The sequence below is a fragment of the Talpa occidentalis genome, unplaced genomic scaffold, assembly GCF_014898055.3.
Source record: "Talpa occidentalis isolate TD23 unplaced genomic scaffold, MPIMG_talOcc4v2.1 talOcc4.2, whole genome shotgun sequence".
Taxonomy (NCBI): domain Eukaryota; kingdom Metazoa; phylum Chordata; class Mammalia; order Eulipotyphla; family Talpidae; genus Talpa; species Talpa occidentalis.
In genome coordinates, this window is record NW_023602073.1 from 1,045,773 (window position 1) to 1,073,178 (window position 27,406).

At 62.0% G+C, this 27,406-nt stretch overlaps 1 protein-coding gene and 1 long non-coding RNA gene across 3 annotated transcripts in view; one reads left to right on the forward strand and one right to left on the reverse strand.

Moving 5' to 3' along the window:
• Positions 1–1,180: 1,180 nt before the first annotated feature.
• Positions 1,181–6,902, reverse strand: LOC129146356 (uncharacterized). 2 transcript variants are annotated; one of them, XR_008552931.1, is made up of 4 exons: positions 6,686–6,902; positions 5,372–6,304; positions 3,669–5,246; positions 1,181–1,878 (listed from the first exon to the last, which is right to left on the reverse strand). It is a non-coding gene; the product is annotated as an uncharacterized LOC129146356 (long non-coding RNA). The 2 variants fall into 2 exon arrangements; XR_008552932.1 differs by lacking the exon at positions 1,181–1,878 and adding an exon at positions 1,958–2,244.
• An 820-nt stretch (positions 6,903–7,722) lies between these two features.
• The window catches only part of BMP6 (bone morphogenetic protein 6), a 67,288-nt gene continuing 47,604 nt past the window's right edge, over positions 7,723–27,406 (forward strand). The window contains 3 exon segments of the mRNA XM_037518839.2: positions 7,723–7,830; positions 7,833–7,971; positions 7,974–8,291. Of these exon segments, the coding sequence (XP_037374736.1) occupies positions 7,723–7,830; positions 7,833–7,971; positions 7,974–8,291 (565 nt within the window).

The following is a 27,406-nucleotide window of genomic DNA, read 5'->3' on the forward strand; positions in this document are numbered from 1 at the left end:
CAGAGCGGGGAACAGAACAGGCAGAAGGACCGAAGTACACTGCTGAGGGGAGCAGCCGGCAAGACAGGAGAGGTCTGCCGCGCCATGTGGGATTCTCGCCAGCTGGCTGGGGGTCGAACCTGCACTGCAGAAGCTGCGGACAGCTCCACAGTGTGGCGCTCAACCGCCTGCGCCACCAGGGAGGCCCGCAGGTGTCCTTTTGAATTAATGTTTTTGTGTCCTTTGGGTAGATTCCTAGGAGTGGGATCGTTGTCTTGTTCATTTCCCCCAGTCCCCCTAGAGGAGAGAGACTTAGGACAGGGAGGGGAAAGAGACGCCTTGGTGGGCCTCCCCGGTGGCGCAGGCCGTTTAGCGCAGCGCTGTGAAGCTGTCCACAGCCTCTGCAGTGCCGGTTCAACCCCCGCCGGCTGCGGAGCAACCCATGAGGCACGGCAGACCTCTCCTGTCTCCCTGCTGCTCCCCTCAGCAGTGTATTTCAGTCCGTCTGCCTATTTTGCTCCTCACTCTGTCTCTGGTGAATCCCCTCACCCTCCTGCACATCTGGTCCGTACCCCACTTCTTTTTTTTTGTACCCCACTTCTTGTATAAATAAATAAATCTTTAAAAAAAAAAAAGGACTGAGGCGCCCTGGAACCTGACCACATCTTTCTGTCCAGTGCAAGATGCTGGCCTGGGGGCTGCGGGGGAGGAGCGTCTATAATTGTACACCTGAGCATGTGCACATGCACGCGCGCACACACTAACCCTTTTAGTTGCCAAGAAAATACAGTTGGAAGGAAACTCAGGAAACCCATCGCTTGAGACTTGCATCACGCAGCCTGACTCAGGCTGTCTTAGCTGCGGAACACGCGGGACTCTGCAGTTGCCGTCTCCCTGGGAGGGCGCGAGCCGTAGCTGCATGCGGGCGGCCATCGTGACGTACTGCGCCACGGAGGAGGTCATTCCTCTGAGAAATCACTCCAGAGATGTTCTCATCCGCGTAGACGGTAGAGATCGGAAAGGGAGAAGAACCCACTACCAAGACGCTGGATCTCTAAGCTCATTGCCCAGTATGAATCACTGCTGACTGCTGACGCGAGACGCACGTCACGGCAATAACAAAGCAACAGCGTCGCAGCCTGCGGGGGACTGGGTCGAGCCAGGCCTCTGCAGAGAGCAGTTGCCGTGTCCCCGGGTTCTTACTGCACACACCGGTTTTATTTACACATTCACTCATTTGCACGCCTTTTTTACTTGTTCGTTTACTTACATTTGGGGGGCATAGCGTGTTTATATTTATATTTTGGAGGCCGCACTTTTGAAAGGCAGATTATCGAGGAGGAAGAAACGCAGCCTCACGGTGCTGTTAGAGATTTTCTCTGTGGTTCTATTTTAAGTGAATTCTAGTGTTGGCAGAATTCTAAAGACCGTGACCAGGGGCTACTGTGTTGTGTGGGACACGCTTTGTGAACATAGGATGACTTTTAGAGCACCAGTTACCCAAGCTGGGGGCCAACTCTTGGATCTGGAGCGAACCTTCAAGGTCTTAGACCTTTTCCTAATGACACGGCTGTGATAAACCATATGGACTTTTAAACAGAAAGTGGGTGACCCATGATGAGACCTTCCCCAAATGCGGGGAGGCACAGAGTGTGGGACATGAGAACACTATGGAAGGCGTTTGATGAAAGAAAAACAAGGCATTTTACATTTTGGCCTCACGGAGTTGAGACTTCTTGGCAAATGACAATCCTGACTACTGTTCTGTAATTAACTTCTTCTTGTTCGGGACTCCTGCTCTGGGAGACTGGCAAGATGGCACCAGACTGACGCTGCTGGGCTCCTCTCCTCTGCACCCACAACCAAACTGCAGCAGCAGCAGCAGCAGATCAGTGACTCCTGAAACAGAAACAGATGAGTCCTGCAGCCTCGGGAGCGACAGTGCAGTGGAAAGAGGTAAAACAGCCATAGGGTTCTCGACCTTAGCTTTCTCTCTTACTGATTTTCTTTGTGTAACAAATCACCCCCAAATTTCACAGCTCGACAGTAATTTATTAGCTCACGGTTTTGGGGTCAGGACTTTGGGGGAAGCTCCCTTGAGAGTCTCAGACACAAGGTCTCTTGGGAGTCTCCATCGAGCTCCGCCCTTGGGCTCTGTTCTTATCTTAAGGTTCAATAGGAAGGTGGTCCTTCTGCTCCCCCTGCCCTCGGCGACTCGCTCTCCTGGTGTCCTGGCTGCCTCATCTTTAGGAAACGGGTAGTGAGCTGTCGGAGAGCATATTGCACCTGAATCTCACGCCTCTTTTACCTCCAGTCAGTTCCTCCTCCCTCCCGTCACCCCCGACGGAGTGGCCGTCCTCATTCGCCCCCCCATCCTCGTTGCACATAGAACGGCGCTGGGCGTCTGTCCCCTCAAGCTCCCATCTCACTCCTGCTGCTAGTGACCAGAAGTGTTTTGAACAAGTGGCCTTTGCGTGGTCTGTCCACACTGCAGTCCCATCTCTCATCACTGGCCTGTCCTCTTCTGCCCCATCACGTCACTGAGCTGGTTTTGGTTTTTGTCAGTCCGCAGTGATGCCCCTGTAGCTGTGTCCAGGGAGCGCCTTGTGCTCGACTGCCTGCCACTGGGGTGATGCCTCTTCTCCCTCCTCACATGTGACCCCCAGTGTCCTTTACCTCAGCGTCAGCGTTTCGTCAGGCTCTGTATGTGTGGAAGTGTGGTGGCAGAGTGTGGGTCTCGGGTGTCCTTGGAGGGCGATGTTGTGGGGCCACCTGGAGCTGGGCCCCGGGTGGCTCCTGAGGAGAAGGTTCTATCTCTTGCGTGGCTCTGCAGCGCGGCGAGCTGGGCCACCCCATCAGGTCCACTTCACCATGGTCACTGGGCAGAGGTGCTGCCGTCCTCGTCTGGCCTAGGCCGTGGGGACCTGCATGTGCAGCCCGTTCCAGGTGGAGCTTGTTGGTGTGACCTGGCCAGTGCCACCCATGGTCCTCTGGGCATCAGGCGGCCTTCAGAGTGCGTCCAGAGTCCACACCCTCTCCTCTCACCTCTGCTTCCCTCTGAGGCCCCCAGGAGCCCCCACCCTCTCCCCACACTGACAGCTCCCTCTGCTCTCTCCGTGCCTTCTATGGTTAGGGGTCCAGCTTCAGATGTGTGCCCCCCCCCCATAATCTCAGTTCTGCCATCCATTCTTTCACCAGATCTCTGACTGCAGTGTAACAGCGCACATGGCCTTCCTGTAGCTTTGGAATCCTTTAGCTGACCTCTCCGTGCTACTTCATCCGGGTTCCCATCTCGGGAGCCCCTCCAACTTGCCCTCATTGCTTGTGACGCTCCCTCTTCCCCCAAAGGCAGCAGAGCCAGGCTTCTGGGTCGGCTGTTGCCTGCATCTTTCCTCCACTTTGCGTTTGGGAGATTGTCCTGCGGCCGAGGTCCACGAGGGCACCGGCCCCTCCGCCATCCTCCCTGCCACCCCCAGGCACTCCTCCCTCTCCGCCCTGCTCCTCTCCAACCGCACCAGGCAGGCCCCGGCCCCAGGGCCTTTGCACCTCCATCCTCTGCCTGCAGAGCTCTGTCTCTGTGTCCTGGTGGTTCTGTGTCCTGGTCAGTCTGCACCTTGCTGCTGGCTTCCCCGAGCCTTCCCTTTTGTCTGCGCGCCCCCTTCCTCCCATGACTGCCCTGCAGCACTTACCACGCTCTGTAGGGCTTTGCTTCCTGTGGTTGCGGAACTAAACATCACCAGTGCAGCGGCCACAAACAGCGGCTCTGCCTGATCTCTCAGCTCTGCGGGTTGGACGGGGTGCACTCTGCTCAGGTCCTCATGCCCCCCAGGCTGGAAGCCAGGCGTGGGCTGCAGGGCTGGGGTCAGAACCCACCCACGTTCAGGCTGCCGACTGCAGCACTAAGGCTGAGCTCGCTGCTGCTTTCTGCTCAGGATCGTGCAGAGCTTCCAGAAGCTTCCCACCGACCGGCCTGGCTGTGGCCCTGCATCTCCAGGCCAGGCAGAGGCGGTGGGGCCCCTCAGGCTGCCATGGCCCCCGCTTCCATGGGCCTGTGATTTGGGATAATGACCCCTTTGGAGGTTCCCACTCAGCAACCTTTGTCCACCGGCTGAGTCCCCTCTGCTGTGCAGGGCTACGTGGCCAGGAGTCCTGGGGACCACATGCTGCCCCATGCTGTTTCCATAGTTACTTTGCTTGTTGTCCACCCTCCCTGCCTGCAGCTGCAGTGCAGACGTCTTGGGTCCCTGGCCCAGGCCTGGCTCGCAGCTTGCTGGATGAGCGGCCATGTCTGCCTTCCCCATACACTTCACAGGCTTCCTCCTTCAGAGCTGGCCCCAACCTGCCATTGCCTGGAGCGCCAGTGAGGGTACTGGTGCAGGCCGGGTCCCGGGTGTCAGTGTCCTCCTGGCTGATGCTGGAGACACCTGGGGACAAGGGGCCGTGCTGGGGTGTGGAGCAGGCAGGGCACAGAGGCCCGGCCATCTAGGGCAGCCGTGGGGGGACTCCTGGGGCAGAGGCCCCCGGGGCAGAGCGACTCCCAGGGGCCAGACCAGCCTCGGTCCCCATGTCAGTCATCCACACAGACCCAGACCCCTGTCTGGCTGCTCCCCAGATTCTGATGGGGAGGGCCATCCTGCTGACCCTGGGCTGGGCAGGGGCCGGATGCGCCCTCCAGCCCCAGGGCCCACATTCAGACCGCAGGGTGGGAGAGTCTTGGGAACAGAGCATGGACTCGTTTTTTTTTTCACTTTGCCACCAGGTGTCCTCCGTGAGCAGGAAAACGGCTGCGGCCAGGCCGATGGGAGCGTGGGGCCAGCCTCAGGCCCCGGCTGCCTCCCCGGCCCTTTGGAGGCCATTTCATTCCTCACACTCTGCAGACATTTACTGAACTGGCTTCCTTGTCGCGCCGCTCACTTGGTGGTGTTAGGAGCGAGCCTTCCTCTTTAGAGCCATGCTGAGAACCCTCACCTTACGTAGATGTTAAGGATAAAGTTAGTATTCTGGGGGGAGCTTCTGAGGACTCGAGGTGAGCAGACCCCAGGGTTCCGATGCGAGAGTGGCGTTGCTGCTGACCCTGGGTGTCAGGTGCTCCTGCAGCAGCAGCGGGAACGGGCACCGGTGGCACCGGGCGTGTGCATGTCCGAGGCTGGCAATGTGTTGGGGCACAGCCGAGAGCACAGCGTGGCACCTCCACCAACCAGAGTCAGAAACAGCATCGTGTGAAAGTGCGGATCCCGTGGCCACGAGTGTCGAGAACGTGTGACAACCTGGTCGGGTGAAGGGGAGCTGCTGTTGGAAAGCGCTTGTATGGGTTGCCCCACCGCTGCCAGCAGGACTCCCACCTGTGCCGGCACCACCCAGGCCCGGGGCATGCGCTGCGGGGAGAGGGCACCTCACTCTCTCACTGGCAGCAGGAGGGCTGAGAACCTCTGTGCAGAAAGTCAAGGCCATCTGGTGAGCTGCTGGCCCGGCAGCCAGATGTCGGCAGGGACTGGCTCCCATATCCGCTTCCTGACCAGATCCACCCAGACGTTCTGGAGGCACAGGCAGAGACTGGGTGCAGCTGGTGCAGGCCAGATGGGTACCTTCTGCATGTCTGCACAGGGCACGGCACCCCGAGTGTCTCCTGGGTGCACATCCTGGCCTCCCCAGTGCGACTCCCTCCCTCATCCCCGTCTGGAGGCTGCTGGAGAGTGCTGGGTGTGCAGGGGGCAGGCGGGGAGGTGGCAGTGAGCAGGGGGACAGGGGCTCCCACCTCTGGAGTTGCTGACCTTTTGGGGTGCATCTCTGTCTCCTTCGCCCCAGCACATGTGGGCGTGTCCGTGTGCGTCTGGCCCATCCGGCCTATGTAGGGGGAGCTGGGGACTGGGGGGTACCCCTTCTCGTGGCCCCCGTGGCATGCCTATCCTCAGGACCAGTGTCCAGTCCCACATCTCCCTCTAGCTGGAAGGGGAGAGTGTGAGCTTGTGTCTGTTGTCTGGAGATGCCCTCGGTGACCCCGATTTTCAGGTTCAGGACATGTGGGCCGTTGTGGAGGGGAGGACGGCTGTGGCTGACCTGGATCGGCAGCTGCCCGGATTTTATCACGGCGCCCGTCATGGGGTGTCGCCGAGGAGCCTGGTCACACAGGTCTGTCTCCTCCAGGCCTGCGAGAGGAGGCCACCAGGCACGGGCATGTGCATGTGTGCGCTGCTCCCTGCGCAGATGGGCCGCGGCCGTCTGCAGTGCCCTTGCTGGCTCAGCGCTGCTGCGGGTTTCCGGGCTTCCAGGGGGCCCTGACGGCTTCCCGATGGTCCTTCCCGGCTCTGCTCTGTCCACAAGAGGCCTACGCAGAGGTGGGCGCAGGTGAGAGGCCAGGCAGCCCTGGGTGGGCAGACATGTGTCCCTGCTGAGATGCCCCCCCCCCCACAGAGCTTGGCATCGGCTCACTTTGCCCACAGCCCCACGCAAGACGTGAGGGAGCTCTTGTGTTCCACGGGGCCTGCCCTCCCAAGCACGTCCAGAAGATGGACTCTCTGTGCAGGCGAAGAGAAGGCCTGGGCCGCCTGCAGACGTGCGTTCCCCGAGGAGGGCGGAGGCCGCCTGTGGGCCTCGTCTGTCCCCAGTGCTGATGTGTCTCCTCGGCTGGTCAGAGCAGGGCTGACCTTTGCAGACAGCCAGGAAGGCTCACCGGGGTCTGGCCGGACTCCCGGGACCCTTCACATACCTGCTGCTCCTGGTGCGCTCGCTGGGCGTTGCAAGCTCTGGTGTCCTGTCGGGTGGGGCGTGCCTCCCGCCCTGACAGAACTGTCCGCCCCTCTGTGCAGGTGGTGGTCACCTCCGTTCAGGTCACCGCTGCGGCATTCCTTTGCCTGCGGTGTGACATCAGCACCACACCTTGAGGACGGAAACCCTGAAACAGTGTAAAACACACTCAGTGAACACCCGTGAGGAAGGAGGTCCCTTCTGGCCCCACCCTGGGGTCGAGGCCTGCCCGCGGGAGGGCGCGCCGCGGCCGGGCTGTGAGCAGCTGGGCGGGTGAGTCCCACTTCCAGCGCCGCCTGGGAGGGCGCGGGCGCCGGTGTCACTGCCCCGGGCCCGAGGGGGAGCCCCCGCGCGTCCCGGCTTCCCCCACACTCGGTGGTGTGGGTTTAAGCGCCGCTCCCGTCACGGGGCGGGGCGGGGGGGGGCCCTGGCGGCCTGTGCGGCTCGGCCGGGGCGCGGCGGGTTCCCGGGCCGCGGCGCCGCCCCCTGGGAGGGAGGGCGGGCGGGCGGGCGGGTGGGGCGGCCCCTTCAAGTACCGGCGGGCGCGCGGCTGCGGCGGCACCTGGGCGAGGCGCGCACCAGGGCGCACGTTGCCCGCCGCGGAGCGCGAGCCTGCGAGTCCGGCGGCGGCCCCGGCCCGGCGTCCGGCCCCGTCGCTGCCGAGCCCCGCCCGAGGCGGCCCGAGCCCGGCCCGGAGCAGCGGGCGCGAGACTGCGGGGAGTGCGGCCCGACTTCGGGAGCCCGCGGGAAGTTGAGCCCGGCGCCGGGCCGTGCGCAGGGAGGCGCGCGCGGGCCATGCCGGGCGTCCGCCGCCGCCGGGAGGGCGCGGGGCGGCGAGGCCGGGAGTGACCGCGCCGTGCCCCGCCCGGCGCCGCCGCACCTGGCCCGGAGAGCTGCGCGGGCCGCGGGCGCCATGAGAGACAAGGACTGAGCGCGGCCGCCGCCGGGACCGCTGCCGCCGGGGCGCTCGCGCGCGCGCCCGCCCGCCCGCCCGCGGGGATGCCGGCGCGGAGGGCGCGCTGGCTGTGCTGGTGGTGGGGGCTGCTGTGCAGCTGCTGCGGGCCCCCGCCGCTGCGGCCACCCCTGCCCGGCGCTGCGGCCGCGGCCGGGGCGCGCTGCTGGGGCACGGCGGGGGCCCGGGGCGCGCGGAGCCGCCCGCCGCCGGCTTCCCGTACCGGCGGCTCCGGACGCACGAAAAGCGGGAGATGCAGAAGGAGATCCTCTCGGTGCTGGGGCTCCCGCGCCGGCCCGGCCGCTGCACGGGCTGCCGCCCCCGCCGGCCCCCGCGCCCCCGCAGCCCGGCGCGGAGCCCCCGCCCGGGGCGCTGAAGTCCGCGCCCCTCTTCATGCTGGACTTGTACCGCAGCCTGTCGGGCGCCGCCGACGGAGACCCGGCGTGGGACGCGGACAGGCGGCCGCCCGAGGCCCGCGGAGGGGCCGGCGCGTCCCCGCCCCGGCGGCCTCCCCCCGGCCCCGCGCACCCCTTGGACCGCGAGAGCCTCCTGCCCAGCGCGCAGGACAGCGCCTTCCTCAGCGACGCCGACATGGTCATGAGCTTCGTGAACCTGGGTAAGGCCTTGGGGGGCGTCGCGCGGAGAGCACCCCTCTCCGGCCACGGGCCCGGGCTGCGCGTGGAGCTGGCTCCAGCCACCCGCGCGACCCCCGCCGGCCGCTGCGCGCCCAGGACCCGGGCCGGCTGCTCGCCGAGGGCGGGGTGGGGCGAGGGCGCGTCTGAGCGGGGTCCGAGCGCGGCGCCGTGCCCAGGGCCCAACTCACAGCGCCGTGGCGGTCGAGGCGGGACAAGCCTGGGAAGCCGCGCTTGGCGGCTCTGCGCCCTGACCAATGTGCCAGGACTTGGAGGGCCCGGCCGGCTGCTGAGGACTTGGGAAACTTGAGGTGCAGGAGCCCGGCGGTATCCGCGGGCGGGGGAGCAGGGCTGCGGGGGGCGGGCTGAGAGGGCGAGCCGGGCTCCACGGGTTGGGGCCGTCCGGAGCTGCGCGGGGGACTCACCCATTCTGCGCGCGGGACTCACCCATTCCGCGCGCTCACCACCTCGGGCAGAGCCCCAAGGCTGAGTTTGCGACAGAGCTGCAGGGGCACAGAAAGGGTGCGGGGCGCCGGCCGAGCTGGTCTGAGCCGGTTGCCAGGAGACAGAATGGAAATTCAAGGGCAGCTAAATCGGGCTCAGCCACAGACCTGCGGCCAGCACGAGTGGCCTCCCCGGGTTTCCCCTTGGTAAGGGAGGCCTGGAAAGAGACTCTCCAGAGTAGGTGCCTCGGTGCCCGCCACTCATTCCTGCAGACGGAGGGGCACCCCAGCCGACAGTCACGCAGAGAGGCAGGTGGGCCCCGCGGAGCTCCTGTCCTGGGGGCTTTGCGGACTCTGCCCAGGCCCAAGCTGGATTGGACCTCACCAGGGGTGCTCACCTCCAAGCTCCCCCTCCCCCAAGGGCCCGTTTGTCTTTGGGGCAGCGTTTATTTGAGCGATTCCCATATAAATATACTGGGGTGTTGGTTTCCGTGCAGGCTGATCTGTGAGGTGCTTTCAGCTGCGGGGGCTTCGGGGAGAAGGGAGGGGCTGCAGGAGGCACAGCCCTGCGGGACTCTCAAAATCCTCCTGGGAAATCTGCAAGCCCCGACTCTCACAGTGGGCGGTGGGGGGGAGGCCCCGCCTGCCCTTGCAGTGCCAGGGTTCTTACTGGGCAGGAGTTTTCATCGCTACTTGGAGCCAAATCTGGGGTTCAGCCACCTCCAGGGAGTGTTCACAGGACGTTTTCAGCCAGTCGCTGACTCGGGGCTGGGGTGCAGAGGACCCGCCTGCTGCCTCCTTTAACTTTTGCTGCTTCCACCTCAGTCCTACCACTGCCCTCTCCCTCCCCCACCCCTCAGGTGTCCCCTACAGCCTTGGGGACAGCTTGCGTGGCCCCTTGGGGGTCATCCCAACCTGGGCCACATCCAGGAAGAAGGTGCTTGTGGCTGCTTCATAGAGAATCGTGTTCAGGTCTCCGTAAGCAGTTCCTGTCCTTGGGCCGCAGGTCTCAGTCTGGGCCGCCCATAGCCCCACCTGGGACACTTCAGAAGTAGGGGTGCTCTGGCATTTTTAAAGTGACCTAGATGTTTCTGTTGTGCCGCCAAGGTCCTGCAGCCCTGCCCAGGCGCCTGGGGGCTCCGTGCCCCAGTGAGAGCCTCAGCTGCTTCCTCCTGGCGCTTCACAATCACAGTGACTTGCGGGCCCTTGACCGAGCTGCGGAGGCCCAGGTGCTGCCCGGTGGGTTAACTGGGCCTGTGGGAGCGGAAGCCAGTGTCGATCTGTTCAGGGTCCTCAGGTCAGTCCCCTGTTGGGGACTCTTGCTAGATGGAGCTTGAAATCGTCAGAGGTGGCTTGAGGCCAGTCACAAAAGTCCATATACAGAGACAGAGCGGAGCACCTGCGTGTCCTCCGTTCTTCTCCATTTTCTCACCTGTCCTGGCCTCGGGGCACGCTGGGCTCCCTCATCATTCTGCTGGGAGCTGGGTGCCAAGAAATCCTCGGGCAGGGCGGGAGCCCTCCCTGGGGGGATTTTCCTTGTGCAAAAGGGATTTTTAAAGATCAGGAGCATCAGACCCTCAAGAGAATGCAGCCCCAGGGCACTCTCAGGCCCCGGGAAGGTTCATGAGTAGGGCGCGCAGCCCGAGGCGTCCCAGCCTGGGCACCCCCGGGACGGCCGGTGGCTGTCACAGGAGCACACCTTGGCCTGGCAGGTAGCCTCCACGTCCTCAGCGGGCCCCGCCTGGCAGTGTCCCTGTCGCCTTCCTTGACTGACACGGAAGGGGGAGGTCATAGAGGTGGCGGGGGGGGGGAGGGGAACAGATGTGTTCAGGCTCTGAGTCTGGGGTGCCTCACCTGAAGGAAGGGCTTGCTGTACAGTAGGGGCTGTGTAAATACAGATGCGGGGAAGCCTCAGGTGTCCTCACCTGGGTCGGCGGCACCTTGGTCACAGCATCGCGCAACTGACCTGCTGAAGCACCCGCGGACAGACGCACGTGCCCGGGCTTTAACGGATTCACTGGAGCCCATCTGTAGATAGGAAATGTTGGGACCAGTGTCTGTGCCGCGGGACGGGGGTACTTGCTCGTGAAATACACAGAGAACACCCTGTCGGGCCGAGTCAGCAGGCTCCAGCCCTGTGCCCCCGGCGCAGCTGCCTGCCCTCCTCACGGTGGGCTCAAGGCCCGTTTTCTTCTCGGCTGGCTGGTGGGGGAGGGAGGGGACGGGGGGGGGGCACCCTTCCACCCTGCCGGGGCGCACCTCCAGACAGCGGCTCGTGACCCTGCATTCGCTCAGGCCTCGGTGACGTTTTCTGTTTATTTTCTCATGTGAGAAACATCTCGGCAGCTTCGGAAGCGAGCCTGCCAGCTGGGTAACCTTGGAGAAGGCGCCTGCAATATCCTTCCCGTCACCGCGGAATGCACCTCGGAGAGGGTCTCTCCGTGTCAGCTGCTCTGCAGACCTCCTGCTGCACCCCCCCCCACCCCCGGCGTTTTCCCTTCCTTGGTTTCACTTATCAGGAGTGTTTTTTCTTTTTAAACTTGCTTGCTCATGTGTTTGTTAACCCTGGAGGATGTCAGTCTCCAGAGACACCCCGGCTTCCTCGCCACCGGAGCCCGAGCGCCCGTGTGATCATAAAGACCAAGTCCGCCACGCGTGGGCACAGCCGCACTGAAGACTCACGTCTGACCGGGGGCCTGACTGCACAGAGGCGGCTGCCGCCTGCCCGCTCTGGTGCTTGGGTAGCTGCTGGCCCGCGGCAGCTGGTGTCTTGCGGCACCCGAGGGTCCGGAGCCTGCGCGCACATTCGCATGTGGTCAGCCCCGCGTGCGAGCACTGCCTCTTTCCTTAAACCTCTGTGCTTCATGCCTCATCTTGTTTGGTCTCCAGATGCTATGCTGAAGTGAAATGACTCCAGTTACATTCAGAAAGGGACGGTGGCAAGTAGCTGCACGAGTAACAAGAAACACTGTACTCAGCACTGGCCGTCTTCTAGCAGAGTCACTTGTGGGAAACGTAAATTAGAAGAAAAGTGGAGTCCGCCTGCTCGCCTGGAGCACCGGGGGTCAGCACCCCTGCGCTGACCTTCTCTCAGGCCCGGGCTCAGTGGTTGTTTGGTCCGAGAGGCCTATGCTCCAGGGGGGTCCTCAGAACATCTGCCCGAGCCTGCCCTGCACCAGCCACAGTGGCTTGGGGGAGTGGGTTGCAACAGCATGCCTCAAAGACCCTAAGTAGCAAACGTGACGTCCTTACTGAAGTAGCCAGCGTGGCAGCTGGTGGGTGTGAGCAAGTCCCGCGCGGTGTTAACGCTCACAGCCCAGTGCTGGGGTGGCTGGGTGTTCCTCCGTGGCCCCGACGGGTGCGCGCCTCGGCAGTGCTGAGTCACGGCCGGTTCCTCTGCCGGCCTCTGCGGAGCTCGCGGAAGGAGTCTCGTGACAGAACTGATAGGGAGACCCGAGGACAGGCCAGCCCTGTGCACACGTGATGACACCGGTGTCCTCGGTCGAGCTCCTGCCCGCGGGGGGTGTCAGCTTCCCATTCTGCTTCCTGTGGAGCCAGCCGGGGGGGGGCAGCTGGCGGCTCCCTTCCTCTGTTCCCCAGAGCACGGTGCTCTGCTGACCTCCCCTCTGCCCTCGGGCAATGGCTGCTGTCCTTACATTCCCTCCGCTCCCACCCCTGGCCCCTGCTCTCAGACCCGAGTCCAGCCCACCTGGGGCAGGTGTAGGGCGGGGACTAGAGCAGGCTCAGGGAAGCCCCTCCTGTCCCTGGAGCCCGGGGCTGTGGCTCCCCATCGAGTCGAGGGCTCCCGGTAGTCCACGGACTTGAGGTCACTCCCTGCTGCCACGGCTCCGGTTCACAGCGGCCCCTCCCTCTCCATGCACAGGCACACACGTGTGCTTGCACGTGGGGGCGCGCATGGATGTGTGCACACGCCACATGTTGCCCTGTGCCAGGTGACTAGGGGGCTGGCACGCAGCTCTCTTCTGTGAGATTCTCGTCTGGAGAAATGTGTTTAGCAGCAGGCCCCCTGTGCGTCGGCCTTACTGACAGGACGCTGGGGTCGCCCTCCAGCACCCCAGGCCTGTCTCGAGCCGGGCTCAGGGCCCGTGATCGCAGTTCTTCCTCGCGTGTTGGGGACCCTCTTCTGGTGCGCTGGGGACCGGGCCGCTGGGACTCTGCCAGATGCCGGGGTCCTGGTGCCCCTGAGGGGGGCGAGGGTGGGCCCAGCGGAGCCCGGGGGAGAGGGCAAAGGGCCCAGAGCACAGCTTTGGGCAAGAGCCCGGGGCGCCCAAGCTGAAGTGAGTGGCTCCTTAGTGGCCACTGCCCCCAGAACAGAGAGCGCCTCTGTCTATAAATAGTCATGCCTCGGCTGCGTGGCCGCTGACTGGCCTGTGCTCTGCCCCGAAGGTGAGCTGCAACCCGTGGCTGGGCGCCATTGTTCCAGGCGGCTCCACCCTCTTCCTGCCCTTCCTGTGCCCTCCAGAGCGTGGGCCCCTCAGATGGTATGTGCATCGCAGCAGGCCCCGGTGCCCTACCCTACCTGGGATGCCAGGGTCTGGGGCCGCAGACGCCCCTCCACTCCGCTTCCGGAGGAGGCCGTGCCCGTGGGCAGTGGCTGACCCCTTGCTGCCGGCTGGGCCCGTCTGGCCTCCCGCCGCCCCCCGCCCCCAGTTCCCGGGCTGCCCGCTCCGCTCTGTCAGGTTGTTTTCTCATCAGTGAGCGGGTCGGTGGGGCACGGGCAGCCGCCCTGCTGACCCCTGGCGTCCGCCTCCTCCTTCGGTGGACGCAGCTGCACTTGCCCTTTTCACCTTGCGCGAGCGCCGTCCAGCCCGCGCCATCTGCCTGGGCCGATTGTGTCTGTGTTTACCGCCCTCGCCGCTTCCTGTCCGAGCCCGAGCGGCCGCCTCATCCTGGCGGCCTTCGTGTGTGACTCCGCCCGGCCTCGGCTGCCTCGCCTTCGTCTCGCCCCCAGTTACTTTCTCTCCCTCCCTTTCCGTCCGTGGCCGGCGTCGACGCGTCCCTGAGGCCGACCGTGTCGAGCACCAGGTGAGGGACTCAGGGTCTGGCTGGCGGTTTTTTCCAGGGTCAGCTGGAACGCTCCCTGTCAGCGCCCTGACCAGAGCCCCCGGTGCTTGTTTTCAAAACTCTTTTCCTTAGAGCGACGGGATGGGCCAAAGCTCCCAGCCTCATTCCGGCTCCCGGGCCCCCGCCCCGGCTTCCACAAGCCCCTGCGCTGACCGCGCCCGCTGGCTGCACGCGGGCGGCTGCGGGTGGGTGACCGCGTCCGCGCCATCGTCATAGCCAGTTAACGGCCCTGACCGGCTTCTGGGGACCAGCCTCATGTCTATCCAGGAAAACCAGTGGCAGTGATGAGGCCACAGGTGCCGCGTTCGGGCCAGAGACAGGAGCCTCTGGCCTGGCGTCTGGTTCCTGAGAGGGGGCGAGGGAAGAGGAGCCGGAGAATGAACAAGAATCGCAGCAGTCCTGGGCTTGGGGAAATCACTGAAATTTGGGAGGTTTGGGGAGACTTTTTTTTCTTTGCTGAAAATGTGTATTGTGACTTTTTCAGAGTCAGGGCGACTTTTGGGTGGAGACACGCGTAAGCGGCTCCCCCCGGCGTGCGACGGGATGGGGACCTTCGCAGGCATCCCTGGGAGGGACCGCTTGCAGCAGGTGGAAGACCGAGTTCATAGACTGTGCAAACCCGGTGTTCTCTGTATAGGGTGAGGACGAGGTGCCCTTGCTTCCAGCCAGGTGCTGTGAGGGGGAGCTGAGGACAGGCAGCGTTGGAGGCCAGCGTGCAAGCAGTGTGCAAGCAGGATGCGGACTTGAACGTGCTTTTGAGCAGATCCTGAGATCTGGGGACTTGGTTTCTTTACAGACAGGGTGCAAGAGTTTGCGCAAGGCGACCCCACTCGGGCAGCCACCTATGTGGGCTGGGCGCCTCTCGCTGGGTCAGGGCAGTCGCCCCTCAGCTCCCCAGTCTGCAGGAAAGGGCACTGTCAGAATAGGGTGTGCACGCCGGGCCGCGCCGCACGGGGCTTGAGAGTTCTGCTCTGCTCCCTGCCTTGGGATTGGCTTTGTTGGCGTCTTCCCTCCCCCTTCCCCCCCCCCCCCGCCCCGCCAGCAGGGAGATTAGGGTTCCTGGGGGAGGACTGACGGGGTTGGGGGGGACAGGGAAAGCAAGAGTCGGACAACGTCAGCTGAAGACATGTGGAGCATGGCCTTGCTTCCAGGGGCCCCTGGCAAAGGCCTGGCATTTCTGAGGGGTCTGTTTAGGGCCATTGGCGGCCTGGTTATTCCATCTGCTGGGTCGAGGGCATTTCACCACATCGTTGCCCACACTCATATTTGTCTTGAGACACGGATGCCGACATGGAGGGCGGGGCCGCTTTCCCTGTCTGGCTCTGCGCCACCCCCTGCCATCCCCCGCCACCCCCATGTATAAAGTTTGAAAGCTCCTCTGCATCATTTCCTGTCCGGTGTCGCCTGTCCCCTGGTGTTGGTGTCTTCGTCACCGACCTCCTGGCTGCACACAGGGACCCCCCACTGGGAGGGGCCCGCAGCTGCTTGGGGTGACTGTGAGGTTGATCAGCAGTTCAGCCAGGTCCCTACCGAGGCCATGGGGAGCTTGAGGGTCTCCGTGCTCCCTGCCCCCTTGTCCCGACACCTGGCTCGCGCCGGCCCAGTGTCTGGTCCAGTTTCACAATCCTTGTGTGCACTGGGAGTGTCAGCCAGGTCATTGTGTCCAGAGTGTTTAAGAAACATGCTGCTTTTCCAGAATGTTCTGCAAAAGGTGGAGGCAGTGCCTTCTGCCGCGCTCCCTCTCAGAGATTCAGGCCTACTGGGGTGTCCAGGTCCTGGCGGGGCCCTGTACGGAGAGGAGGATGCAGATTAGCAGGTTTTCTGGTTTTTTAGACTTTGTAGCCCCTTTCTTCTGAGACACCTCAGCTTCTGTGACCCCAGCTGTACCCCTTACCTTTCCTTCTGCTCTGGAGAGCCAGGGGCCGGCCCAGGGCCTCTGTGCCTCCAGGGGCACCCCCATTCTGCCCTGGCTCCCCTGGAGGGTGGGCGCTGGTCCAGGGTTGTGTTCCCTTTTCCCCAGCTCTGGTCCTTACTGCCTGCCCCCACAGGGGCCTGGCCTGCTCCCTGGGCTCACAGGTGGAGCCTCACGCCTGAGCCCTCTCGCCCTTACCAGTGTAGCTGCTTCTCTGCCCGCAGCCCAGCCCCACTTCCCTGCATGTGCCCTCCGTTGTAAACACTCGTGGGGGTCCCTCTCCCTGCTTGGACCCTGAATTCTAACACTTGGCATTCCCTGGAACGAACTTCAGACTGGCTGTCGCTCAGAACCTGCTCCTCGCAGTGCTCCCTGCCGTGCGTGTCTGGATGGCTCTTTATTTCCTCGGTGGCCTTCGTGAAGTGTGACCGACGTAACTAAACCGGGGCAGGCAGTACGAGCGCATTAGAGAATCAAGAGCGAGGTCCACACGAGGCACAGCCAAGGCTCTGCCAGCCGCACAGTCACCGTCAGTGACAGCGAGACTTTGGAGACCTTGAGAGCCACTGGGAGTGGCTCTCGCCGCGTGGTAGCAGAGCTTTGGGAACTTAGGTCCCTGCAGCCGATGCTGCCCCTGCCCGTGCTGCTGAAACCCCTGCCAGCAGCCTCCCCCCCCCCAGTCTGTGCCTATTGGTGGCCATGCTCTCCCCAGCCACATGGTCCTCCCCAGGAGTCCTACCCCTCCGTGTCTGCTTGCTGGCGGCTTGTCCATCCTGCGGCTGCGCTGGGGGCATGACCTGAAAGCCAGCAGGAGATTCAGAAGGGTTGGCAGGGCCCCCCCACGAGGCTGGGGGAACCATTTGGGGGATCCAGCCTCCTGCCAGGGTTAGGCAGCTCCCTATCAGAGGGCTGGGGTTGGCCAGATAAAGCTGCCCAGAGGGCCCAGGCTGGCGGCGGGACTGGTGGGGAGGGGATAAGGCAGCGTTTGCTGAAGGGCTGAGGGTGACGGCTGTCCCAGAGGCACACTCGGGCTGTCCGCTGGGCGGCAGGGAGTGTTTGAGAACTGAAAACGGTTCCAGAGGGGCAGGTGGAGGTGGGCTGAGACCCTCTCCCTGGGGGCAGTATTGCTTGGGGGTGAGGGTGACAGGGTGCTTGGCTGGCACCCAGAGCATCTCCCAGGCTCGGGGAGGTGAGATAGGCAGAGCTGAGAGGCCGCTGGCGTGGACGCCCGTGTGCACAGCAGGTCAGGGACCAGACCACGGCCATGGTGGTGCCCAGCAGGGACAGTAGTTTCAGTCAGTGCCCCTGGGCACCTACAGAGGTCTACGGGGACAGCTGGGACCAGGACAGAAGCCCCCCTCCCTCCAGAATGTTCCTCTCCCTACAGCCTGCAAGGCCTCAGCTCCCATGTGGGTCAGCTCCCTGGGCAGGGATCGAACTCATGCTGCAGTGGTGATAGCCTGAGACTTAACCTCTAGGCCACCAGGGGTGTCCATTGTTACTGTCTCTTGATGAGGTGGAGCCTGTAGCATTATGAATTGTCCTTATTTATTCCTGGTGATATTTATTGTTCGGTAGTTAAGGTCCCTATACCCCTCCTGGTCACTGTTCTGAAGTCACTTTTATCTGAAATTATGGCCGCTTGAGCTTTCTTTTCATTAGTGTGTGCTTGATACAATTTTCCAGTCTTTTAACTCATTTGTTTTATAGTCTTTATATGTAAAGTAGATTTCTTATAGATAGTGTAGTTCATAAAAAAAAAAAAAAGATCTGGCAATCTCTGCCTTTTTTTTTTTTTTTTTTTAAAGATTATTTCAGCACTGGCCACAGTCAGAAGCACGGGAGGGTGAGAGAATTCACCAGAGCCAGAGCAGGGAACAGAACAGGCAGAACAATGAAATGCACTGCTGAGGGGAGCAGCGGGTGCGGCAAGAGAGGCCTGCGCACCATGTGGGACCCTCGCCTGTGGCCGGGGATCCAACCGGCGCTGCAGAGGCTGCAGGCAGCTTTGCAGCCCAGCGTTCAACCGTTGCGCCACCAGGGGAGGCCCCAATCTCTGCCTTTTAATTGAAGTGTTTAGGCCACTCACACTTAGTATTGTTGACATGGTTGAGTATGAATCCATCATCTTGCAATTTGTTTCCTATTTGTTCCATTTATTCTTTGCTCCTTTTCCTTCTTTGGAATGAAGTGGGTATTGTGGTTTTTACTTTCATTACTAGTTTTATACTTTTATATGTATTTCCTTATATTTTAGTAGTCGAGGCAAGATTTACAGTATACATGTTGAATTTATCATAATGTACCATTGATGTTCTAGCACTTCACATGTAATGAGAATAAAAGTATGTAGTCCAGATCCTTCTCCCTCCTCTTTTCCTTCTATATATGTTAGCCCATAACATACAGTTATGTCTTTATTTAAGTAGTTTTTTAAAGACTTAAAAATGAAAATGCTTTTCATACTTGCATACATAATTAACGGTTTTTGTGCTCTTTATTCTTTTACGTGATCTAAATTTCCACCTAGAATCATTTTCCTTCTGCTTAAAGAATCTTTTTTGCCCTTTCGTGTAGTACTGGTGGTAAATTCTGTCAGCTGTTTGGGAAAAAGAAAAATCTTTTCTCCATTTTTGACAGATTTTTACTGGGAAGATAATTGTAGGTTAATTTTTTTCTTTTAGCACCTAATGGCTCTTGCTCTTGGCTTCTGCCCTGGAAGGCCTGATGAGAAGTTGGCTCTCATTTTGTCTTTGTTCCTTTGTATGAAAAATGTCTTTTACTGGCTGATTTTAAGATTTTCACTATCACCGATAACAGCAATTTGTTACATGCTTTGGTGTTGTGTTTCTTTTGCTTGATACTCTGTTTCTTGGATCTGCAAATTTAGGTTTTTTTTTTTCATATATGAAAAAATTGACCATTTTTTCTTCCAGCCACTTTTCAGCTTTCCTCCTGAGACTCAAAATACACACGTGCCGGACTTCATTATCGTCCCACACAGTTCACTGAACTCTGTTCCCTCATGCTCAGTCCTTGTTCTCACTTGTCACATTTTCTAGTCCTGTGATGTCAACTTCAATGATATTTTTTTCAGTATCTAAACTGTTCATCTCATCAGCATATTTTTCACCTGATTTCTGGCAGTTTTATTTGCATAATTATGTATTTATTTCCTTTTCATACTCATGCTTTTCTAGGTGTTAGTAAGCATACTGTTAAGATTCGTAACAGCTGTCGGAAGTCCTTGCCTGCTAAGTCTGTTACAATCTCTGAGTCTGTTTCTATTGACTAATTTGTCTTTCAGTTACGAATTCTGTTTTGCTGTGTCTTTGCATGCCCAACGACTTTGATTTGACATTGCATGCTGGACTATGTTATATTCCTTTACAGAATAATAATTTTTTTAAAGATCTTTTTGCTTATGCAAGAGCTCGGGTACAGGCCAGAGGCGTGGGAGGGTGAGAGGATTCACCAGAGACATTTTATTGTGATGTATAGTTAAGTAACTTGCACATATTTTTGAGGATCCTTTGTGTTTGTGTTTGAGCCTTGGTACAGTGTATCCAGATCAGCCTTTATTTTTGGAATAATTTCTGCTACCTCTAAGGCGCATTCTCAGTGCAGCATATGCGAGGTATCTGCACTCTGGTTTTCGTGCATACAGACTGCTCCCTCTTGTGTGGCATCTGGAGTTTCCGTCATTTACTGCTTTCCCATACTTCAGTCTCTGCCCTGGGTTTTTCTCATGCATGAGCAGTTCAGAACTCAGCTGAGGGTAGAGAAGGCCCCTTTGCACATCAGCCTCTCTCTGCTCTGATATCGGCTTTGCAGTTGCAGCTGCCTTGGCCTCTGCAGACTTGTCTCTGTGAGGTTGTTGGGTTCTCTTTGGTCCTTACTCCCAAACCCACTTTCTCGGCGGTGGGGGGGCAGGGGGGCAGTTGCAGGACTCATGCCATATTTTCCATAGCTGTTAGCCAGTTTCCTGCTCGCCTGTGGTGGGAGGGCAGTGCCAGAGCAGGTGGTCCTCATGGGCATCAGCTTGTGGAGCATGCGGCGTGGTGTGCTGATTTCCTAGGACTTCCGTAACCAAGGGCCACGCACTGGGTGGCCTCAGACAGGAGAAGTGTGTTGTTTGTAATGCTGGAGGCCGATGTCTGCCCTGAGGACGTGGATGGAGCTGGGCTGCCTGGAGGCTCTCTCTGGGCTTCTGGAGTGAGAGGCTGCCCTTGGCATTCCCTCCCTCCGAGAGACATCCCTGCAGTCTCTGCCTCTGTCCTCACATCGCATCCCACGCCTGCTGTTGTGTCTCTTCTTAGAAGGACATTAGTCATTGGACGAGGGGCCCACCCTCGTCTGCTGTGACTTCCATCTCGACTGCTTACATCTGCGGGGACCCGGTTTCCAAATAAGGTCACATTCTGAGGCTCTGGGAAGGACATGAATTTGGGGGGCTGCTGTCCGACACGGTGCAGGCGGTGCCTGTAGCCCCGCAGGGTCTTTGCTCCCTGGCGCTGTGAGACGTGTCGGAGTCCCCGCGGCTGGAAAAGCGCGCCGTGGGCAGAGCGGCTCTGCGCGTGGAGCCGGGCTGGAGTCCCCGCGCTGTGCCGGGCACGGCCGGGGCGTCCACCCCGGACGGCGGGCGCGGCGTCCCCGCTGCAGCGCCGCCCCTGTTCGTGCGCACACCCGGGGGCCCGAGCCGGGGGCCCCGAGGTCGGCCGCGGGGCGGCTCTGGGCCAGCACCGTCTCCCCGCAGCTGTCGCAGGGCCGGCGCCTGCCCGGGGGCACCTGCGGCCCCGCGCCGAGGGCCCGGCCGGCGGGCGCCTGGGCACAGAGGGCTCCGCCCGGGTGGGAGCCCCGCGCCTGGGGCCGGCCCGGGCCGCGCGCAGCCACGGGGGCGCTTTTCGAATCATGGCGGGGGCGGCTGCAGGTGAAACGTGGGCGCTTTATGGCTGGGCCGAGGGGCCCGCGGGCAGCGCGATGCCCAGGATGCCCTCCCGAGACCGCGGCCTCGCGGGAGGCGGTGCGGCCGGAGGGCCAGCCCCGCCCACGGCCCCGCCCACGGCCCACGGCCCCGCCCCCCGCCCACGGCCCCGCCCCCCCACCCGCCCACATGGCCGGCGCCGGGCGGGGCGGCTCCCTGATGAGTGCGCCTGCGCGGGCCTGCGCGGAGCGGCTCACCTGGACCTGGACGGCGTCGCGGGCAGGGCCGCGCCCTCGGGCCAGCTCCGCGGAGGGCGCGGCCTCGGCCGCCCTGGGCACGCGCCAGCCCCGGAGGAAGGTGAGGCTGCTGGCGCCGGACTCGCGTCCCTCTCGGGTGCAGGTGGCCCCGCGTCCGTGCGGGCCGGGCCGCGTCCTTCTTCGGGGCTGCGCGGTACTCCCTGGCCCCGCCCGCCCTCCCCCCCTCCCCCCCCCCAGCGCTGAGCCGCCGCCGTCCTGGAGGGGCGCCGCGTCCCCGGGGGCGGGCTGGCGTCCTGGGGGTGCCGGGGGCGTTGTCGGGGTGGTCAGGCGCTCTCCGTGGGCTGCCCCGCCCGCAGCGCGGCCAGTGGCGTCCACGCGGGCCGTCCCCGCCTCCCGCGCCCGACCTGGGCCTCGCTGTCTCGGGGCCGCCTAATGCTGCGCACCTGGGCCGGAGCGCGGGGCGCGCACGTGCGTGCGGACCGTGGGCGGGAGGCGGGCCGGAGGGGCTCCAGCTGTGCGGCTCCGCGGGTCAGGCTCGCGGGCGCTGCTGCCTCTCCCGGCGGCTGATTCCGCGTGAAGGCCCGGGAGAGGCTCCCCAGGCTCCGGAGTCCGCTTCTGGCCGGGCGTGGCCTGCCCTGGGCGTGACGGCGCGGCCGCATGCACTCTCCCCGGCGCCCCCCACCCCGGCGCTGTCCTGGGGGGCTGGTCTCACGTGCCCTGCCCCCGCGGAGCTCTGTCTCTCTGTCTGACCGGGTCTGGCCCTGGGAGTGACGGGGCGTCTCCCACGCCTGCGGCTCAGGACCGCCTCCTGTGAGTCGTGGCTCGGCCGGCTGCTTGTCCACTGGCCGGGCTGTGTCCAGTAGCTCGGCTGTTGCTGCATCTCCTGCTCGTAGCCTGTCGGTCACGTGACGTGTGGGGTCTGCCGCCACTCAGTGGGTGCCGGCTCGTTCCCTCCGGCTTCTCATAGACCCGCCACCTCGGTGTCGGCGTGGCCAGCTGGGAGGAGGGAAGCAGAGCAGAGAACGCGGAGGCTGGTGCCCTCCCTGAGTCTGTCGCTCCCTCTGCGGGTTCATGGAGCTCAGTGGTAGGGGGTTAGGCAAACATGGAGGGGCAGCGCCGGGGCACAGAGCCTGGAGATCAGAGCAGACCTTAAGGACTCGAGTGTTCTGGAAAGCCGGGGTTCTCTGCCGGGGCAGTGAGGAGCAGGGCCTCTGCGGGATCTGGGCACCCTGGCCACCTGCACCCCCACAGGCTGTGTCTGGTCCACAGTGCACAGCACCCCACGGCCACCCCCGTGCATGCGGGTCCCCTAGGCCTCCTCGCTGACACTCGGTCCCCTGGCCAGGACCCCATGTCCTCTGGGCTGCTGCACCCCGCTCAACAGAGGCCGCGAGAGCACGGCAGGGTCACTCGCTCACAGCTGTTTTATGGGGCCACGTCGGAGCCTGTGAGTCAGACCTGCGGCCGACACGCTGGTGAACTCACCTCTGAAGTCATAGCTTTGCGCCCTTGCAGCCTGCTTGACAATCCAAACATTGTGCCCTGGGTGTTTGGCGGGCGGCCCCACGAGCTTCCCTGCAGAGCCCCACCGCCATCTAGCTGGGCCAGGGTGCCCCCAGCATCTCCATGCAGCCCCCCTCCAAGTGTGCTGCTCTCTGGGAGCTTGGGTAGGGCCCAGGCTGTTCTGGGATACACTCGGTCACTGGGTAGAAAAGTCCAGCCCAGCTGAGGAGCCACCAGTGCTGTTCGGCAGTAGGGAGGGACTGGGTGACACCACCACTGAAGTGGAAGCAAGGGGGTGCGTGTCTGGTGTCCGTGTGTGTCTCTGTCTCTTTGTCCCTGTCTGCCCGTCATTCCCTGCTTGAGCCGCCCAGCAGCAGCTTTCCTTTATTTGCTCTTTGCCACCTCAGGGCCCATCTCAGATCCTTAAGTCTCTGCGGGCCTTTTCCGAGTGAACGCGACTCCCTTCCGGGGCCCTGGGGGGCACATGTGCAAGTCCCGGTGACCTGGTGACCGTCGCCAGCTCCCACAGCCCTGGTGCCATGCCCTCCTTGAGGACAGGACAGTGTCCTGTGTGTGCCGGAGGGAGCAGGCTGTATCCTGGCCAGGACGCGGAGGGGTGTGTGTGTGACGTGTTGGCCGGCCTGGCCGGTCCTTCCTGGTGGACATTTCACCTGACGTCAGGGCTGCTGGATGGGTGAGTTGGACGCCGGCTGGCGAAGCGGTCACCTCTGTAGAAACGCAGCCCGATCTCCATGCCCTGGCTCTCCACGCAGGGGATGGCCGACTCAGCAGGCCCGTGGCAGCGCAGTGTTCTGATCAATAGGTGTGACCCCTCATGTGTCTGTGTGTCCCCACATCCTCTTTGTCGTGCTGCTGGTGCTTCCTGTTCCTTGCTGAAGTGATGTTGCTTTGCATACTCTGTGATTTAGGGGTGCAGGTCCCCACCTCCTTAGATGTCACCACCCCACCCCCAGGACCCACAGCCCTCCATATAGATCGCTGTGCCCCGCCGCCTTGGCTCCCATCCTGTCCGGTGTCCTCAGCTCTGTAGTCGTATTTCTTGGGTTTATTTGGTTTAGTTTTGTTAATTCCTTTGTGCGTGTGTGTCTGGCTTCTCCGTCGTCCACATGTGAGTGCCGCCTTCTGGCGTTTGTCTTTCTCCCCTGGCTTCTTTCACTCGGCGCCCTCCCCTCCAAGTCCTCTGAAGTGGCGGCGTAGTGCTCCCTCATGTGCACAGTCTGCTCTTTGGATCCCACCGCTCTGTTGGCGGCCATGAAGGTTGTTGCCATAACCTGGCCGTTGTACATGAGCCACACGTCGTGCTGTTCCAGTGGCCAGGATGGCCTGTGAAAACACTGTGCCTGTCAGGGAAACGCAGGCGACAGCGGGATCTAGGCCGCTGCTTGAGGTCCAAGCTGCTGGCGACACCGGCATCACCCTTGGCCACTGTGGCATCCTGGTGACGGGAGCAGCTGCGAGATGCGTGGCCCATAGGTGGGGCCATGCGGCAGGCCCAGCTGCCCCGACCCCTAACTCTCCTGCACATCCGCACCCTGCCCTGCATTCCTGGGGTCTGGGCTAAAGAGTTAGCTTTAGCATCCCATGTTTAGAAGTACAGGGCTGCGTACTGGGCTCCTGTGAGAGCTGGCAGACACCCCCTCCCCAGCACAGCCCTGTCCAGGGTCCTGAGGTCTCTGCTGGCTCAGCAGCCCTGGTGGGTGCCGTCTCTTCACCCTGCGGAGTCAGGGAGCACTTCTCGGACCGGGCTCATCCCTCTCGTCGTGACCCTGCTGTGGCCAGGTTGTCCTTTCCTGCCGCCTGGAAGCTGTCACCCCAAGCTGCACAGAGTGTCGTCTGCACCGACCAGACGGGGCTCTCCCGAGGGCACGTGCCCTCCTCCCTCCCAACCCAGCCATCCAGCAGGAGCCTGAGCATCCTGGATGCAGAGAGGAGATGCGAGGGCCAGGCCAGCTCGGTGCCTGGTCCCTTGGCACTTCTGGAGAAGGACATGGGGAGGGGAAGGGGCACGGAGCCGGCCGCTGGACCTGCGTTGACCAGCTCTTAGCTCAGACTGGCTGCCACGATGGGCGCCCTCATGGGCCTCTCCAACAGTCCCAGACCCCGTGCGCATCAGAATAGCCAGGATTTCCTGAAGCCACAGCCTGGGGCAGCCCCTCATTTAACTCCCATGTCTGGGGCAGCGGGTGTTTCGGGGGTCAGCTTCGCCATCTGGTGTGCAGGGTCACAGTTGAGGCCAGTGGCTGGCCGTGACCTCCACATGCCCGTCCACACGAAGGCCTCTGGAGGACTCATCCTGCTTTTTCTGACCGTTGCTTTGATTTGAGAACTCAGAAGAGTTCTCTGCAGAAGGCTCACGGGAGTCAGGCTGGGGAGAAAGGCCGCGCCCAGAAGAGCTTTGGGATGTCAGGAGAGAGACATTTGGAAAAGCACCCCCACTGGCACAATGAGAAGTAACCAAGTGTCCGGCAGGAGCAGGTCCTCCAGGAGCTTGGGGGGAAGGGTGGGCAGTGCTGTTCTTGTTGTACAGCCAGAGACGGGGCGGAGTTTGCGTTTGTCAGGGTTCCCCAAAGAACAGCTGGGGTGTGCGTGTGTGCAAGGAGGTTCTACAGGGAGGCGGCTTGCGATTTTGGAGCTGGCAAGTCCCAGCTCTGCAGGCTCAATGCCCCTTTCGAGCCGAGGCCTGGAGGCAGCCGGAGGAGGCAGAAGTGCCCCTGTCTACCAGGCAGGAGGACACCAGTCAGAGCAGCCCCTCTTTCCTGGGGGTTGGGGTGAGTTGGCCCTTCCTCCTCTCGGGCTCCGCATAGCCCACCCACAGTGGGGAAGGCAGCCTGCTGTACTCAGTCTGCCAACTTCACGTCCTTCTCATCCAGAAGCACCGTCGCAGCAGCCCCGGGGCCTCTGGGCCCCCGTGACCCCGTCAGGTGGACACATCAGGTTCCCCGCCTCAGCTCACTTGAGCAACAAGGGCGTTCAGCCCGTCCTGTGTGAGGTGGGGATGGGTGTTTTGCACAACATGGGGCAGTCACACCGACACCCCAGGCACAGCGTAAGATGCTGAGTACGGGGTCCCCCAGGAAGCTGGTGCTTGGTCTCCGGGATGACCCATGGGGGCACTGCAGGAGCCCCGCACGGCTGCAGCCCCGGCTGGACACAGCGGCTGGAAGCGAGTGCACGTCCTCGGTGCCCATGGCTACCACCAGGACCCAGACACATTTTTCTAGATTTCTTGCTGGCTCTTGAAAAATCACACAGATTTTGCTTTTCATCCATAATTAACCTTGTTTACTTTTAATGTAAAAAGTGTTTTATAAGAAATGAGTAAAATGGACTGTTCAGGGGGAAATGTGCCCGAGAGGGGTGAAACTGCCTGCCATGACATTCGGGGGCCCCAGCGGGGTGTGGCCTCTGGATTTGGCCCCCGCTGGCCACCTGGATGTCCCAAATCAAAGGCGACCCTTTGCTGGCCCTCCAGGCCGGCGAGCTCTTCCTGGTTCTCTGATGTTCTTTGTCGTCCCACTGAGTTCCCAGTTACGGTCCCTTCCCTGCGATTCCCGAACGAGGGCCGGCACCTGGGTTAGCACGGAGGGTGTCGTTTACACCAGCTTTTGAGAAGATGTCGTTTTTAGTAACTTGCCTTCCGCGCGTTCTCCGCACCTTGGGCTGGAATAGCACTTCAAGTCCAAGGCTTTGCGTGTTTCTCATTAGTTGTAAAAGGCGTTGAGCGATGCCCTGGTTTGGCATGTAACCGAGGGCGTGTAGCAGGTGAATTCTGCAGTGCTCAGAAATGAATTATTTTTATTCTTGATGGAGCACATCAATAAAGCCAGATCCAGAGCTCAGATGAGTCTCGCCCTTGGGCCCGCTGTCTGAGTTGCGACGCCCGAAGGCCTTGACCTTGGAACCAGCCGTTCGCTGGCCGGGGCTGGATGGGAATGGTGATGGGGCCTTCTTGGGCCTAGATACGGTGAGAAATAGTGAAGCTGGGTCTCTGCTTTCCAGCTGCTGGTACTGGGGAGCCCCCCGCCCATCCCCAGGGCCACAGGGGAGGACCCCAGTGCCCGGCAGGTGCCGATTGTCGCCTGTCCTCACCGCAGCTGCTCCCCAGAGCCACTCTCATGGTCCGTCTCCTGCCTGCGTGGCTTTCGCCCCAGGGTCGGAGCGCATGTGCTTAGAACACGCGTCTTTCTGAAGCCTTTGTGCACATGGGGCGCAGGCCTGCCTTGCTCCAGTTCGCCTTACGTGTGGGGGCGAGCATCGGGCCATTGCGGCTGCAACCAGGTCTCAGCTGAGAGTCTCCTGCCCAGCTCTTCCCTGAAGGCCAAGCGCCCACAAAGCCCCAGCACGGCTTTGTACGTGACGCCTCCCCAAGGCTTCAGCAGGGAGCGGGCACTGGAGGGCCGCGGCGTCTGTGGGCTGCCGTGGGTGTGGGGCGGGGCGGGCCAGGGCGCTGGGGAGGGCAAGGCCCATCAGAGCGAGACCAGTGACCGTCATCCCGTGTGCGCCCAGACGTGCACACACAGTTGCATGCACACACGCACACAGAGATGCACACGTGTGCACACAGACGTGCTTGCACAGAGAAGCGCACGCACATGCACACACCCCGCCAGCTGTCAGCCGGCTCAGGGAGCGTGCGTGGGGGTGTGCTCGCACGTTGTGGCCTTGGGGGCTGCAGGGACATGGACGATCTTCATTCCGACCCGGCGACAGCAGGCGTGTGGCTGAACGTCTCGGGAAGCCCTCGGCAGCGTCTGCTGCGGCAGCTTCTGTCCGCGAGCATCTGTGGTCGGGCGGTTCGGTTCCCACACTGCGGTGCGGGAGGAGCGCGCCTGCTGCGGAGCCGTGCCGTGTGGCCCCGGGACGAGTTGCTGCGGGGCCGTCAGCGGGAGGTCGGCTCACGTGTGACGCGTGACAACAGGTCGGCTGTTGACTTTAAAATGCCAAAGGAGGGTTT